The sequence below is a fragment of the Pezoporus flaviventris genome, unplaced genomic scaffold (assembly GCF_033815535.1).
Source record: "Pezoporus flaviventris isolate CSIRO_AGI_PZ_B2104156 unplaced genomic scaffold, CSIRO_AGI_Pfla_v1 ptg000015l, whole genome shotgun sequence".
NCBI classification, from domain to species: Eukaryota; Metazoa; Chordata; class Aves; order Psittaciformes; family Psittacidae; genus Pezoporus; species Pezoporus flaviventris.
The window spans coordinates 11104733-11120194 of record NW_026892563.1 but is presented as its reverse complement, the minus strand read 5'-3'; the positions used below and the strand labels follow the sequence as shown (position 1 = coordinate 11120194).

The window sequence follows — 15462 nt, the reverse complement described above, 5'->3', positions numbered from 1 at the left end:
GGCACCCCTTCAGGCTCCCTTCAGATACTGGAAGGCTGCAATGAGGTTTCCATGCAGCCGTCTCTTCTCCAAGCTGAACAACCCCAACTTTCTCAGCCTATCTTTGTATGGGAGGTGCTCCAGCCCCCTGATCATCCTCATGGCCCTCCCCTGGACTTGTTCCAACAATTCCATGTCCTTCTTATGTTGAGGACACCAGAAATACATAGTAGATGACAATTTCAGCCAAGAACATAAGCAAATACCCATATTCTAAAACTCACTGCTGTGAGGTCTATGTGAGGCCAAATATCTACCCATGTTTGCTGCATGAAATCTGGGGAACAAGCTAAATATATTGGCTTTTCCAAAGAGCAGAGAGTGTTTAAATCTTTTTAAAAGGTTTGTATGACATAGAGCATAGCCTCACGGGAATGTCTCTCACCTTGTATCTTAACATTGTGCAATAGAGAAATGGAGTAACTTTTACTGCTTTTCTTCATTTTTTTTTTCTTTTGAATTTATCTGGAGACAGGAACAAGGTGTTCTTGGTGACGTGTGGTCACCTCTGCATTTTAAATCTAACCTTTAAACCATGTATCAGGTAATTTTGCTGTGACAGGCTTTTTTTCCTCTGTGTGGGGAACAACTGTATAATTCAGCTTTGTTAATAACTTTTAAGAAGTTGCATATGTGCTAAAGTACTTTGGCAAAAAATAAACACTTCGTAAACTGCAGTAGTTCCCAATTGATTACTATAAGAGAGCTTTGATTTGTAAACTGCAATAGTTCCCAACTAATTACTATTAAAGAGCTTTGCCTTCTTTTACAAATACAATTCAAAGCTTGGGAAATCACACAGCTGCAACTTGCAACTTTCAAAGGCAACTTTCTTTGCAACATGTTAAAAATCATGTAACACACAGATCAGGTGAAGTACTTAGCATTCTGAAAGTCACCACGTGTCTCAGATGTTTTAAAGTAGCTACTAAGAGAAACGACAGCCCAACTAGAAGAGCATTGAGAGCACTTCTGAAAGGTTTTTATTCCCTGTTTTTAGCGCTAATGTGAAGATAACAGTTTTCTTAAGAACAACGAATGCTCAAATTGTGCTTCAGAAAACGCTTATATTCTCTTAGGCGACCCCCCCCCGAAAAAAAGCCACTTCAACTGCCCCGGGACAAAGCTCTCCAAGCCTAGTTGTGCACAGAGGTTCTTTATTACTACAATGAAAACGAGAAGAGACGCCCATCACTAGAAACCACGCTTGCGTGCGGCTGAAACGCCGCTCCCCTTGCCCAAGCGGCAGCCATTGCCACACTCTCAGGGCGCACCAGGCCTTCTGCCTCCCGTCCCCGTAGCTGCCAACGCTCCCACAGCCCCAGAGCCGCGCTCCCCCGCGGCCGCCGGTCCTTCCTTCGGCCGCGCCACCAGCCCAGCACGAAGCCACTGCCGCTCAAAGACCGGACGGCGGAGGAAAAGATAAGGACGGTCGGTACCTGAGCCCGGCCCGGCCGCACCCTCACACACAGCAACACCAGCGCCCGCCACAGCGCTGCCAAACCCCACTCCCCGCAGATGACGTCACCCCAATCCACGCCTGCGCACACAGGACCGCCCCCCCCCCGTCCAAAACGGGTGGTGGGCGTGGCCCCGCTCGCGGTTCTGGCGGGGCGGGAGGAGGTGGAAGAAAGGGAGCGGAAGCAAACGCAGCCCCCCGCGTGCTCTGCGTGCGTGCGCGCGCCGTGACGGCCTTGCGTGACGGTGGCGGGGAGCGCGCGCGCGCTCCCGCCCTCCAGTAAAGGCAGCGCCTATCGCGGGCGCTGCCGCTTCTCCTCCTCTTCCAGCCTGGGAGCGTAATCAACGGCCGCGCCTGCAGCTCCCCGCCTCTCCCCCTCCCACCATTATCCTCCCTCCCGACGCGCCCCCCCCCTCTCAGCCCCCGCCCGCTCGGCGAGAGAGCGAGACGGCGCTGCCCGCTCCCCACCGCGCCGATCCCCTCCATGGAGCTGGCGCCGCCCCACTAAGCCGGAGCTGCCCGCCCGCCCGCTGCCGCTGGGGAGTAGCCGGCTGAGAAGGGGAGGGAGGGAGGGAGGGAGGGAGGGAGGGGGGTGGGGGGCGGAGGAAGGTGGGGTCGCGGAGTGTGTGACACGCGCGGGGAGCGGCGGCGGCGGCTGCGGGCCGCGGAAGGAGGAGCGGGGAGTCCCGGCGCGGCCGCGGGAGCCCCCCGGGGCGGGCGGCGGGAGCTGCCGTAGCGGCTGGGATTTACCGTGGTGGTGGCGGTTGGCGCTGACCGGCGGGGGAGCGCGCCGCGCGGCGGGGACCGTGCCCGCGGTCCCCCCTCCCCCCTCCCTCGCCCCTCTCCCTCCTTCTTCCCTCCCCCCCGCTCCCCCACCCCGGGGCCGCCGCCTCTCGGGCTGATCCCCCCGGGCCGGACCATGGCCGACGACGACGTGCTGTTCGAGGACGTGTACGAGCTCTGCGAGGTGATCGGCAAGTGAGTCCCGCGGGTAGCGGGAGGCGGGCAGGGCCGGGCGGAGCGGGGGAGGGGGCGGCGGTGCCCCGGGCCCCTCCCGCCGGGCGCGGGGGCTGAGGGATGCTCTCTCTGCCCGGGACCCACCTGAGTTGCCGCCGGCGGGTTCGTGCGAGCGGCGCCGGGTCCCGGTCGTCCCCGCCTCGGCTGGTGGCGTTGGCACGGCGGGTGTCTCCGCCGCGCTGCCCACCGTCGTTATGACAAGGGAGGCGGAAAGGGGAGAAGTGACCCGGTGTTTCCTCAGCCACCATGATTAACCACCTAACCGTCGCTCAGGCTGGCTGCAGCAAGCGGCAACCACTTCCCACCCCCTTTCTTCTCCTCCCCCCTATATCCCATTCCCGGCACACCCATCAAGGATTGCCTATTGGGGAAGGGAAAGGGAAGATATCTCTCCGTAGATCCACCTATTCACTGGGTGTCTGCATGTTGGTGCGCCAGGTGTTGTTTTTTCCTCTCCTATGCTGCATAATAACCAGCTTGTTAGTGGCAGCTCGGGTAGTGCTCGGTTTTCGTCCAGATCTTTCCCTCTACTCTCATTCGTGTGGAAATAGAGATGTGTAAGGCAGTAGGAGTGTTTGGCCTTTTGAGTCTTATTATGCAACTGCTATTAAACCGATGTTCGAGGCTTGCATCTAGCCTAAGAGTTGAGGTAGTTGCTGGCGTTCCCCAGCTGCCTATTTCGGGTTGCCACTGTTACAGGGTGAATGGAAATGACAGTTTAAGTCTCAGTCGGTGTAATCGCACCAAGAAAATACAGAGTCCCCCAGATCATATGGTAATAGCGAATTGAAGCTGAACTCTATTCCTGGCCCATTTTTGTGACTGCTTAGTTTCAAAATCCGTTTTTATTTATTTGTTATCATTCATATATTTTCTGTAGTTGTGTCTGTGTTGCAAAATGCACATGAAAGATGTAGCAATATTGTGACTTTGTAATTTTCTGTGTGTTTCTGATTCCAAACCTGAGATTGCTGTGGAAGCCTTAGTAGTGACACCATTCGGTGTGTTTGGAGTTTTTTCTTCCTGACAATTAATTTTATATGACCAATTGTTCACCATGTTTTGATTATAAACAAAGGATTTTTTCTGCATGTATCCTCTTGCCTGCTCTCCACTGGTATGCTTTTCAGTTTATATCGAGTGCTGCCTACTTTCAAAGCTGGGGTTGAAAATATTCTCGGATTAATCTTTCCTGGCGATTATATGAAAATGTGAGTCCTGGACTTGGCAGGTGACTTTGTTGTCAGCAGAAGTTTCGGCACTCAATTCTGTCATTTCACAATGTATTGCTACATCTCTCAACACAACTTTTTAATACATTGAGCTTAAAGGGCCTTGTTTGCTGCCATAGTCGGTAAGCAGTTGCTTCAGTGTAATGCTGATTGTTGGTGAGGAGCTTCTGTAGCTCAGAAACAAAACTCAGTTATTAAGCATGTTTTGAGGACAATTTTTGGAACGCTCCTTTTATGAGTGGTTTTATGCTAACCACTGCAGTTCACACACTGTTTTATTCATACCTAATTATTGTTAGAAAGAAGGTGCAGTGATTATGTGTGACCGCATACCCGTTTAGAGAATGGATGATTCACAGGAGTCCAGATGTTTGCACACCTCAAATGGCTTTTTTGTTTTGTGATCTGAGAATTTCGAAGAAAGTGCTCAAAAACTGTGGGTTTGGTATTAGCTGCAGAAGTTCCACATGAAATTTTGGTAGTATAGATAGCGTTGTGATGTAACTAGATGTAACAGATAAATACTGAATCACAGTAGCATAATGCCGCCAAGAGTACTGTGGCAAAAACAGGGTGGATCACTGAAAATAGCAGCAGTGATGGTGAGAAGGGCTGATAGCTCGTTGTGATTGCTCAGGCTTTTCCGCACAGATGTCATGTCAGTCCTCCAAAAAAAAAAAGGCAGTTAAAATAAATACACAGTTTCATGAACAGTTGTATAAGGAGTAATTCCTATTTTGTTGCAATACTGTGCAGGTGAATTCCAGGGAACCAGGAATGCAGCACCTTAATTTAGCTTACAGATTTTGGGTACCACCTTGGCCGCCTGGAAGCAACTTGAGGAAAGATGCTGTAAATCTGCTTTCAATTGCTACATATGCATCTTACTAAACCTCTTTCAGTGAAACATCCACTAAATGTCTGCACATTTTTGTGATTTATCATTGATTGATACAGTAATTTAATTCTTGCAAATAGCACATCTGGCCCTGATTTGTGTTTCAGACACATGAAATATTTAACCAGGTAATTTATCTTTCCTGAATAGGTGGTTACCACTGCCATGTAAGGTAGTAAAAGGTATTTTCACAAAGGGTGTGGGAAAGAGATCTTTGCCTGTAAAATAACTGAATATTTAGTCAAAGTTCCCATGCGATTCAGAAGCTAAGTAAGGTGATAGTTTCTTAGCTGACAGTATGCAGTCCAATTTGTTGAGGCATATTCTGATCTTCAGGATAAACTTTAAACACTTTAAAATATAATAAACTGGTAAGACTTCCTTTGTGTAAATGCAGTGATAATAGCTTTTGGTGTGCTGGAGTGTGGAACACTTCCAATATAATTGTATATGAATGAATTGATTGGTGTGACAATGATAAACTGTTTATCGTGTGACATTTAATGTGTTTAGGTTCTGCAAGCATGCATTTTTCATATTGAAAAGAAAGGCCAGGAGGGATAAAGAGAACTTTTAGTTTGTCTCCTTTAGAGAAAAAAAATTAAATAAAAATGAGATCTTCATTTCCATATATTTCCAGTATACCTTTCTGTTGCTGAAAGCTATATGGAGATAAAAATTGGAATAACAATACCAATTTCATGTTGAACTTTTAAAGTGGCATTTATGATCCTGTCATTAGTCATGCAGCTTTATTTTTCCAGGTGTGTTATGTTCTGAGTTTACTGTCTTGTCTTCCGACTTGACTGACACAAACACATTTCAAGCAAGAAGTAAATTGGGATTTCTACACTGGCCTTCAAAAATATGTTAACGTATCTCGGGATAACAGGTGGTGGTGAAAAACACAAACTGGTAGTGATAGAAAACACAGGTGTGCCATTTTTTCCCCTAGACTTTCTTCCAGGTAACTTTGAAGAGGTTCTTCCTGTACATTATCATAGAATCGTAGAATAGGGTTGGATAAGTACATAGTCTAAAATATTTAAGCCTTTTGTTATGTCGGTCACACCATGCATTTGATTGGCAGTTCACAGATAGTCATTCTAAGTGTACTACTTAATCTTTTTATTAACACTTTCACTGAAAAATGCATTTATTTGTTTATAAAACATAGTAGGTATAGTGTTGAAACATCTTGGGTATTCATCTGAGGTGAAAACTGGTCATACGAGCTCCACATACACATAGCAAAAGTTTTATTTATGCCCAAGACAGAATACCTGTGTTTCGTTGGTATTGAATCTAGAAGACAAGAACAGGAGGTACAGTCCTTGTTCTGCAAGGACTTTGTTTTACGTCATGTGGTTTTGAGTTTCTGTACCTCTTAAGATTCATCTCCAAGTATGTTAGCATTAGGGAAGTACTGTAAAGGATTGCAGGCTGCTTAAAATATTCTCCACATTTTTAGTTGTAAATAGTGTGTGATAAAGTTGATAACTGTTTACTCTTGTTAAAAAGGGCATTGATCCCAGTTGAAATCGTTAGTCTTCATATTGTCACTTAAAGTGTAATTTTTGTAATTTTGCCTTCCATTGGTGAATTATATATGAACAATCATTGTGCATAGTAGTAGTGTGGATTTTTTTAGTAGCAAAGTATAATGTGATGATCGGTGCTACTACTATTGTAGTTTTCAGGATGTTCTCTGCAATACATCTGGGATCAGTCTGTTCCTTTGCTGCACTGCATGCTTGAGGATTTTAGTTTGTTTTCATCCCTCCTTCCTCTGTGATAGGATAATTCTCTCTGCTTGGGCTCATCTAGTAAAGAGGAGTTTAAGTGCCTGAAGCCTGCAGGTGTTTCTCTTCAGCAGCCTAGTAGCACTGCTGGAACACTGCGAAAGATGTGCAGGAGGATACAAGGTCTTTAGGCAGGATAGAGGATGGGGTTGTTTTGCATTAAAGTATGAAGGCTTGTATCCTGTTGAAGTTAGGCAAGAGGATGGTGGTTGCAGTTCCATCCTAAGCTCTTGCCTTGACATGGGGATGCTTTATGCTTTAGACTGGGAGTGCTTAGGAAAGAAAGGAGAGAGCTCATGGATTCCTTGTCCAAGGAAAAATATTTATAATTTGAAGTATTGTGATAACAAAACTATCTAGAAGTATTTTGATGGTTTCAGTGATACTTTCTTTTCATTGTTGCCTTCATTTTCTCTGCACAGGAGTGAGAATAGTGTTCACTATCAAATGTACTTTTTCCATATACACTGTTGAAATTTTGCGTCTCCTGGTGAAGTGATGCAGGTAACTGATGGGTATAATTTTGACAAACCAAATGAAAATGTGAAACAGCTGTGTTATGTCACTGTTTGGAAAGTGGGGAGACGGAAGAGAACTTCTCTGGAACATGGAAAGTGATTTGTCTAGTTTAGCTTTTGAGGGGTTTTTAAGACTGTTTGAAATAGACGAGAATGTTTTATTAGTACACTGGTTTCTGTATTACAGTGTTTAAGTGTAATAGATGATAATGAATATTTGATTTAAGCATGAGGTCATAATGTGCATTGCTTCAGGAAAATAATGTTAGATTGTTTGAAGTATGTAGCTGCTAGAATATCTCCTTAGCTAAGTTACTCTGCTATGGATTGAAACTTTAATAGTGACTTGTTTATACTTAAGAGGTTCAACTGTGGCTGAACAGCGAATAATATACCTGGTTGCAGACTACAACATTTTAATCAGTACTCTCCATTTCTGTTGCTTTTTCTAGTGCTGTTTTGATAAGCAGCTGCATTCTTACATAAATCCATACGGTGTGAACAAGACCACTGTAATGACTGGGAAGTAGAGCCTTGCTTAAGACAGACGTTTGAAGGAACTTGATCTAGGAAAATGCAAACTGAGAAAGATCGTGCAAGGGCTTTACAAATACGATTTTGTGCTTAAACACCTAAGAGAAGGAAGCCCTTGAAGGTAAGAGCAGATGAGCAAATGTGTGTAGATTAGTCCCGAGTAGTTTGAGACTGAAAATTAGAAGATTTCAGGCCAGTTTACTTCTGAGATTCTGGACCAGCTGTCTGTAAAAAGTTGTGGGACAGAAAAAAAAAAAAGCTACCTTGTCTTGAGGATTTCCAAGAGTTTGATCTTTTTATTAAAATAGTGTGAAACTTTGCTGCCTTCAAGAATGGGGCCTTTATCCCCGATAATCACTTCAATCAAATACAATGCTTGAGATAAAATGCTCTAGGATAAAGAAATATTAGGGAAAGAAAAGACACATTTTATGTCAATAGAAACTCATCTGCTTGGCTCTCTGTCTGATACAGTGGCCTTTTTATAATCTCATACAGATGTCACTACAATGAAAGGTAATGAAGCAGTATTAATCCTAATATGATGTTTCCAAAGATCACTGATCAGAAACCTGTAGAGCATCATCTAAAGAGTGGTGACTGCAGAATTCTAAGCGGTTGTCCTTAAAAGTAGGTGTTTTATGCCAAATTTGGAGTTGATAAAAATAACTATGAATTGTCCCTTTCCAGTAGTGGGTACTTTTTTTTGTTTTTTTAATAGCGTCTACAGGATACATTAATGTGTGGCCAGGATTGTCATCCCTAGTCGTTTAAAAAGTTAGACTGATCTCTGAAGATAGTGTACCAATCAGTTAATATACCCACAGAAAGAACCTCAAGAAACCCTTTTCTTTTTCTTTGCGTATGTCAGATAATGCATGTAAGGGGACACCTAGGCGAGGCATCGAAAGCGTGGGAAGAGAGAACCTTCAATGTAGCTGTAAACTGAACTGCTTTTTAGAGTGTCAGGTTAGTAACTTCTTATAATAAACTTCTGCTCTATTCAGAGTGAGTTATAGTCTTTCTTGGGAGATGTCTGTTGGGGAAAATAATGCCTCCCTTGTCAGAAAAAGAAGTGCACCACAAGCTTTGGTGTTTCTGTTACAGTAATGTTACTAGTGTTTAAGCCCCATTCTTAGCCAGTATCTTTTTCTGAAATGAAAACAGCTAAATAGTGTTTGGAATAATTTTTGGAGCTTGACCATAAAAGACCTTTGCATCATAGTAAGGGTTTAATTTTTCACTTCAGTTTGTATGAGAAGCAAAGATGTCTTTTTCAGAGAAACAACTAGAAATCTGTTACAGCATAAATTCAGGACTAAAAGGACCAAGAACTATTTCCTAATGTATTCTCAAATGACAGAAGTGACTGTACTTTGGTTAACAAGTGCCTTGTTCTTTTACTTTCGTATCTTTTTGCTAAAATAGTGTGAGCAGGGGTAGCCAGAAAGTTACTATCTACCTTCAGACTTTTATTGCAATATTCAAGGTACAATGGGGCTGTACTTTCCTTCCAGTCTCAGGATGTGTCAGTATTCTTGTATTGTCAATATTTTATCAATTGCTGTATTGACTTTGATGTTTTCAGTTCTTATACACTTACAAAGTTCACTGTGTGCCCCTTAAGTTCTGTGTGTTTTCCTTCCACCGTAGGTTTATAAATAGCATTTGGTTAAATAGATTTTCACGTGGCTCCTTCGCTTGCTTCTTTGGAGTACCTGCAAGCAGTTACGTATGCCACTGGGTAGCCAATTTAATTTTTCATTAACATCCCCATTTTCTAGCTGGATATAAGCAGTTACTCCTAGCATTTAACGCTGAGTACATTTCCTAGGATATGTGAATTAAGAAAGTTGTAAAGAACTTGCTTCTGAACAAAATTTTTAGAAGTAGAAGCTTGGGTGTAAGTGGGCATTTAAACTGGTATAAAATACGTTCTGTTTCAGTTCATTTGTTTAGGAAGCGGTTTCAGCTCAGCTGAAAAACTAGTTTTATCTCATTAAAATGTTAGTTCTGCTGTATTTGAGAATGAGAAACAATTTTAAAGTGTTCCTTTTCTAGGAAACACATGGTTCTTGGGTAACTTCATTTAAACTCACTGTTACCAGGGTTTGGAAGGTAGTTCACATTTCAAAATTTTTGATCCAAAGAGCTCTAGGGGTAGGAAAAAATGTCTTGGCTGAGGCTTTGCAGGTAGAGTGGCCTTTAAGATATTCAGAACTTTATGAAATCCATCTCTAGATGTCTTCTTATGTGAGTATGTGAAGTATCCATTTATTTTTTGTGCTTTCAGAAGTCATCATGGATTTTCCCAGTATTAAATCTGTCGTCTTTAAAGAGGAAAAAAAATAAAAGCAATCTGTACAAAGGTAGTCCCTCGTTCATTGCTCTTTCAAGAGGGGGAAAAAACCCAAATGCACACAAAATACCAACAAACCAGCAAAACCAAACAAAAACCACAAACCAAAAGAGAAAAGTTCTTAGTATTTCTCCTGAAGAGAAGTTTTAACTTGTCCTGACAAGGTCTTCAGCCATGTTTCTCTATCTTCTTTATTCTCCCAGTTTCATTTTGGGGAGAGGGTCTATGAATAAAACCTTTGACTGCTTTCCTGATGTTCGAGCTTGGAGAAGCCCGTCAAAATAGTCTCCTATTAATTTACTTCCACCCTGCTCCAGGGAAATGCTGCAGCTGTTGCTGCAAATGTAGTGGTCAGCTGCCCACTTTTCTCTCTTTTTTTTTTTTCTCTCTTTTTTTTTTTCTTCTTTGTCTCCAGATGTTGTTCTGGATACTGAACAGAGGGAAACAGTTCTGAACAGTAGGAAAGCACTGATTTACATTTGGTTGGAGACATATGTACACCTGTAAGTGGAAGGGACAGTGAGGAAGCAAATGAGGTAATCCTACTTCCCTCTCCAAACCTTCCCTCCACCCCCCTCTTACTGGTTGTGAAAAGGCAATCTAGGGAGTAAGGATGGGGGTAGCCTGGGAAGATTACAAAAAAAAAAAAAAAAGTAGGGAATGATTTATTTTGGTAATAGGATCTTTCCTGCATTGGTACTGATCTGACCTAGTAACTTCCTAGAACAGAGCAGATCTTTGTGGAAAACTTCATGTTTGCTAGGGTTGAACTTGAATCTAGCAGGATGAGATAGGTTGGGTTCAGATGGCTTTAGAGAAAACATCTGTTTGGCCAGCACTGGTCTAACTAGAAGGCAGCTAATTGAGGTTAAGGGAATTGAGGTTAAATCCTGCATCTCCATAATCCTGCAGCCTTTTTAAGAATACCATGATTCCAGAGGAATGCAGTATCTAGTTATAGCTGGTCTGTAGATTCTGTAAACATGGTAGTATTAGCCTTTCTCTTCTTTTTGCCTCTGTGTGAGGCACTGTGAGCATATGAGTTCAATTATGATGTGAGCTGAATTAAGTTTGCTGCTGCTGGAAGAGGGAGATCTTGCTCTAATTATGTGGTTTCATGCCCTGTGATACCCTTCCTCTATGCCAGCTTTAGTATTCATCTGCTCTATATAAGCCAGGTGGACTATGAAAATATTTAATTGTTGAATGGGTTGTTATTCTGATTTCACTGGCTTGACAAGACCTACAATGCAGTCAGGGCTAGCTCAAGGTAGAAAATTTAGGAATGGACGGAGAGAAGCACGCACAACTTCCTGCTTCTCACCTTTGACAACAGTGAACTACTACAGCCATATCATGTAATGCTTTGTTGTTGCTTTTTGTAAAGCATATTTGGCTTTTTTGTATGTTAAACAGAAGGATAGTTTCCAGGCTCTTTTCTGCAGTAATCCAAAAATAGTAAGGAAAGGGAAAGAGTTTTTTGTTTGCTTTGTTTTTTTGTTGGTTTTTTTTTGTTGTTTTTTTGAAGGAAAAAATAAGTTTTAAATTAACAAAAATTACTCATACACACACAAAAGTCACACTTAGTTGCTTTTATGTTATTAATTTGCTTCTTCCTTCTTTCTATACACACAGACATTCCTCATAATTAAAACTAAGCACTAACTTTGTCAGGACCTCACCTTATTTAGGATTTAAATTGAATACACAATAGAGTCAAATTAAAATTAGGAAGGCAAAGTGTGAATGTGGGATTTGTGTTTTTTGAATGTTTGAACTAAGTCTTTGAAGCATATTAGCTTATGACATGGTTAGATGCTTTTGAAGTGTGCATGTATTTTGTTTGGTCCTTCAGGACTTGAATATTAACAGTTGGATGTACTCTGAACCACAAACATGCTTAACATTTGTGAGTGCTTCTAATTTTTATAGAAGCCAAATCTCACTGTGTTTCTGCTGGTTCTGGTGTGATTGTGTGCAAAAGTAATGATAAGATATTTAGGAAAATTGAAGAAATTCAGAATGTTCCTGAGCTACCTTTTTCTTCAGATTTTGTTTTGCTCTAAACCTAAATCTAAAACGTACTGCATTAGTCAAGAACTTGTTTCAATTAAGATATTTGCTCTCCTTCCTTTTTTTAAAAAAAAAAAAAAAAAGAAAAAGGAAAAGTTCTCTATTAGTATATCTAGATCATTTAGATTTAAAAGTACCAACTTCGGCTTACAGGAAACACTGTTTTTCTTTCTATAACCCCCAAGTGAGAGCTAATCTCTTCTTTAGTGTGTTCCTACAAGTGTCTTAATTCCAGAGCTTTGGCACCAGAGAGATGAAAGCAACAAAAGGGGCTTTCAAACTGAAGGTCAGACAGAACTGTTTTGCTCAGTTACAGCTTAAGATTTTATTTATTATTTATATTTTGGGTTGGTTTGTTTGTTTTTGGGTTGTTTTTTTTTTTTTCCCTCTATGAAAAAATGGTTACCTGTTGGATAGGTTTCTCGGATGTTCAGCCCTTAAGGTTCAATTGTCTTTAAAACATGTTCCTCTGTCTTCTTTATTCTTAAAGTAAACACGGTGCTTAAAATATCAGGAGCTCTTTAGCTAATCTTAGATCTTGAGTGTGTCTTTTTTTTTTTTTTTTATTCAGCTGCAGGCTGAATTGGAAGTAATTGGAAAGTATTGAATACTTCATAGCTGTCATTGAGGCAGGATACTTTCTGAACTCTTGCAGACATATTATCTTTCTTGAATTCTTAGTTTTTTAGTTTAAAGTGTTCAAAAGTCTGAATTGTCTGTTTGCTGTGCTGGTTAGGAATGTTTTCAAATAGATTGCTGGCTGTAGAGTTGGTTTCCTTGTGTGTATGAAATAAAATTCTCACAACAGGGACTGGGAATCGGATTTCTTTTTGCTTAGTGAGTATGATCATCGTGAATGTTGCTTTTCCCTTCTTAGTGGTCTGGTGAATATTAAATGTTTCCATAAAACAACAGCCAGCAGTGCTGAGAAGAATACCTTTGTTTCTCATGTATTCTGGTGAGTGTTTTTTCAGGTGCTGCGTGTTAGGGAAGGACTTGAATATGTGCCTCCCAGTTTCAGAGTGAGTGTTACAAGCACTGATGAGAGAGTAGCAGATGCTGCTGCACTGGACATGGACTGACAGTTTGGTTCTGAGAACATGTCACAGTTAGTAGCTTGACAAAATATGTAGCAGAACTGTTGGTTTTGGTGTTTTCCTTAGTTGTGAGATACTGAGCTATTTGTTGCTGTTGAGACAGAACTTTTCATTATGCAAGGATCCTTTTCTTTTAGAATTAAATAGCAAACCCAGAAGTGTGTAGCATTTTAGAGGATTCTCAGGAGGCAGTTTAGCAGAAATCTGAGATCACTTTGTGAAATTTTTGTGATTCTTTCCCTGAATATTTGCTATTTTTCAGAATAGAGCTTAGTTTCCTATACTAATAATGTATTTTTTTTTTTAAAAACTAGGTGTTGCAGAAGACTAAGAGGTGGGAATTCTTTTCCTGCAACTGAGCCTGTACCAAATTTTTCAGTATTCATTAGGGTTGCAAAGCTGAGCAAAAGCATGAGAATGATGCATTCCTGAAATGTGGTTTCAGATACATGGTTGGAAGACTCAGAAATCTGTGGTGACTTCTGAGTACATTGATACATGATAGATTTAAATGTGCATCTTTTCTTGAAAGCTGCTTAAAAATGTTTTTTTTCTAATATGTGCTGAAGATTGATCTGTGAAGTCCTTGTGTTTGAAAGTGAAGTCTTACTGTGGTTTATACCTTTTCTTTCTAGTGGGTTTCCTTTTTTTTTTCTGTATTGTCACTGTTCAAGGTAAAGGAAAAAGAGAAAACCAACTTGAAATGTTTACTGTTTGAACAAGGCTGTAAGAATTATTCAGTACTTTCCTTTTAATTTAACTTTTACTCTCAACTGATAGCTTGAGACTTTGCTGCCATCTCTAGTTTCTTGATGAAATTTATCTTGAGCTGCTATTTGGTTCTACATTTTCATCTGTACTCTTAAAATGACAGATTTTGGCTGGATTTCATTACTGATTGCTGTTACAAGAATTTGTTTTGTAAAGCCTGTGTCAGTGAAAGAGAGCTGTGTGGTGTTTATTTTCTTTAGAAAAAATTGGGGAGTTTCTGTAAACAGAAGTATCTTGTATTCCTCCTTGCCTCATCTTCAGATACAGCTGTAGTTAATGAGCAAACTTTCAGTACTTTTTGCTTTCATTTTGGCTGCTAAAATTTGCATGTGGCACTCCTGTTACTGTTCTTGCTATGATACCTTACATTTTTGATCTTACTTTACTTTCTGTAATCTTAAGAGCTGTTTCAGAAAGATTAAAGTTTGGGTTTAAAAATTAATATACTGTTCTGTATCAGTTCTATGCATATTTATATATTTTGGAAAAAAAAAAGTTTTGTTCATCTTATTCCTTCCTACACCCTTGAGTGTTTTCAGAATAACCTGAAGGAAAGATTATACTGGATCTGACTCTGCGTTCTTTGTTGCTTGGTTAATGAACACAGAACAGTTTTGTTTTCTGCTAGTCTCTTCTGTACCAATATTTTACTTTCAATTTGAGTGTCAATATTCCTTAATGCTTTTTAAGTGTTCCTCTGCCAGTTTTCATTATTTTAGTATTTCTTTTATAATATAAAGCTCCTTGGTATCTCTGCCAAAACTTCTTTCTGTACTTACTAGTCTACACTGTACTTGCTGGTCTACAGTGAGATCTCGTTTAGTTTTTTTTAGAGTCACTGGCCTCCCAGCACACTGTAGGAAGTTTATTAATTAGAATTTTGCTCCCATGGAAACTGGCTTGCTTTAGAATTGAACTGCAATTTGGGTTTCTGAAATCAAACTAACAAGTTTCCCTAGTGCTCATAGTTACAAGAACCTTTGAAAGAAGTGTCATTATGGTTTTATCTTTGAATTTGCAGCTACCTGCCGACAGTACTGTTGCAACCTGCATTGTTTTCCTTAGAGGGAGTGGTACACAGTAACCTGTTCTGTTACTGTCTCTTGAAAGTCCTCATGGCAGTTCAGGTACTTGGTATGTGATGTGTCTTTCCCATTCCCCCCCCCCCCCCCCAATACTTGTAAAAGCTTTAGGGGAAACAGCTTTTCTTTTAGCAGGAAGAAATAAATTTACCTCATCTTTTCTTACCGGGGGAATAAGATCTTGGCCACCTTGTTTGCACAACCATGCTCCCCTACCTAATCGCTTTTGGGGAAAAGAAGGATTTTCTAGCACACAAGCATGTTTTACACCTAATAAGTACAAGCCTGCATCAGTCATTCCTATGTACTGTAACTAGCAAAACCATTTTTTTATATTTATCACGATTTTCTAGTATCTAATCTCATGGCTTTGGCAGGGGATGGTCCTCAAAGAATGATTAAAAAATGTTTCTCTTTTTCTCCCTGCTAAGCTGCTGCTGTTTTACAGGATAGCACTTGAAATCTCAGGAAATGGAAACTTGAATGCCTAATGCCCCTGTTCAAAGTCCTGGTTACTTTCAGAAATATAAGCCTCCAAGAGAAAGGAGGAAGTCATATCTCCCAAGTCTGGAACTGTAACA

At 41.1% G+C, this 15462-nt stretch overlaps 1 protein-coding gene and 1 long non-coding RNA gene across 12 annotated transcripts in view; both read left to right on the top strand.

Moving 5' to 3' along the window:
- Positions 1–1728: 1728 nt before the first annotated feature.
- The window catches only part of CASK (calcium/calmodulin dependent serine protein kinase), a 200847-nt gene continuing 187113 nt past the window's right edge, over positions 1729–15462 (top strand). For 6 of the 11 annotated variants that reach the window (XM_061453412.1, XM_061453411.1, XM_061453409.1 and 3 more), the window contains exon 1: positions 1729–2476. In XM_061453412.1, the coding sequence (XP_061309396.1) occupies positions 2418–2476 (59 nt within the window). In that variant the 5' untranslated portion in view covers positions 1729–2417. Of the gene's footprint in view, positions 2477–4503; positions 4774–15462 lie in introns of all 11 variants that reach the window. The other 5 variants (XM_061453410.1, XM_061453404.1, XM_061453408.1 and 2 more) reach the window with 2 other exon arrangements.
- LOC133269306 (uncharacterized) lies at positions 4783–8170 on the top strand. The gene is made up of 3 exons (XR_009743405.1): positions 4783–5612; positions 6870–6951; positions 7418–8170. It is a non-coding gene; the product is annotated as an uncharacterized LOC133269306 (long non-coding RNA).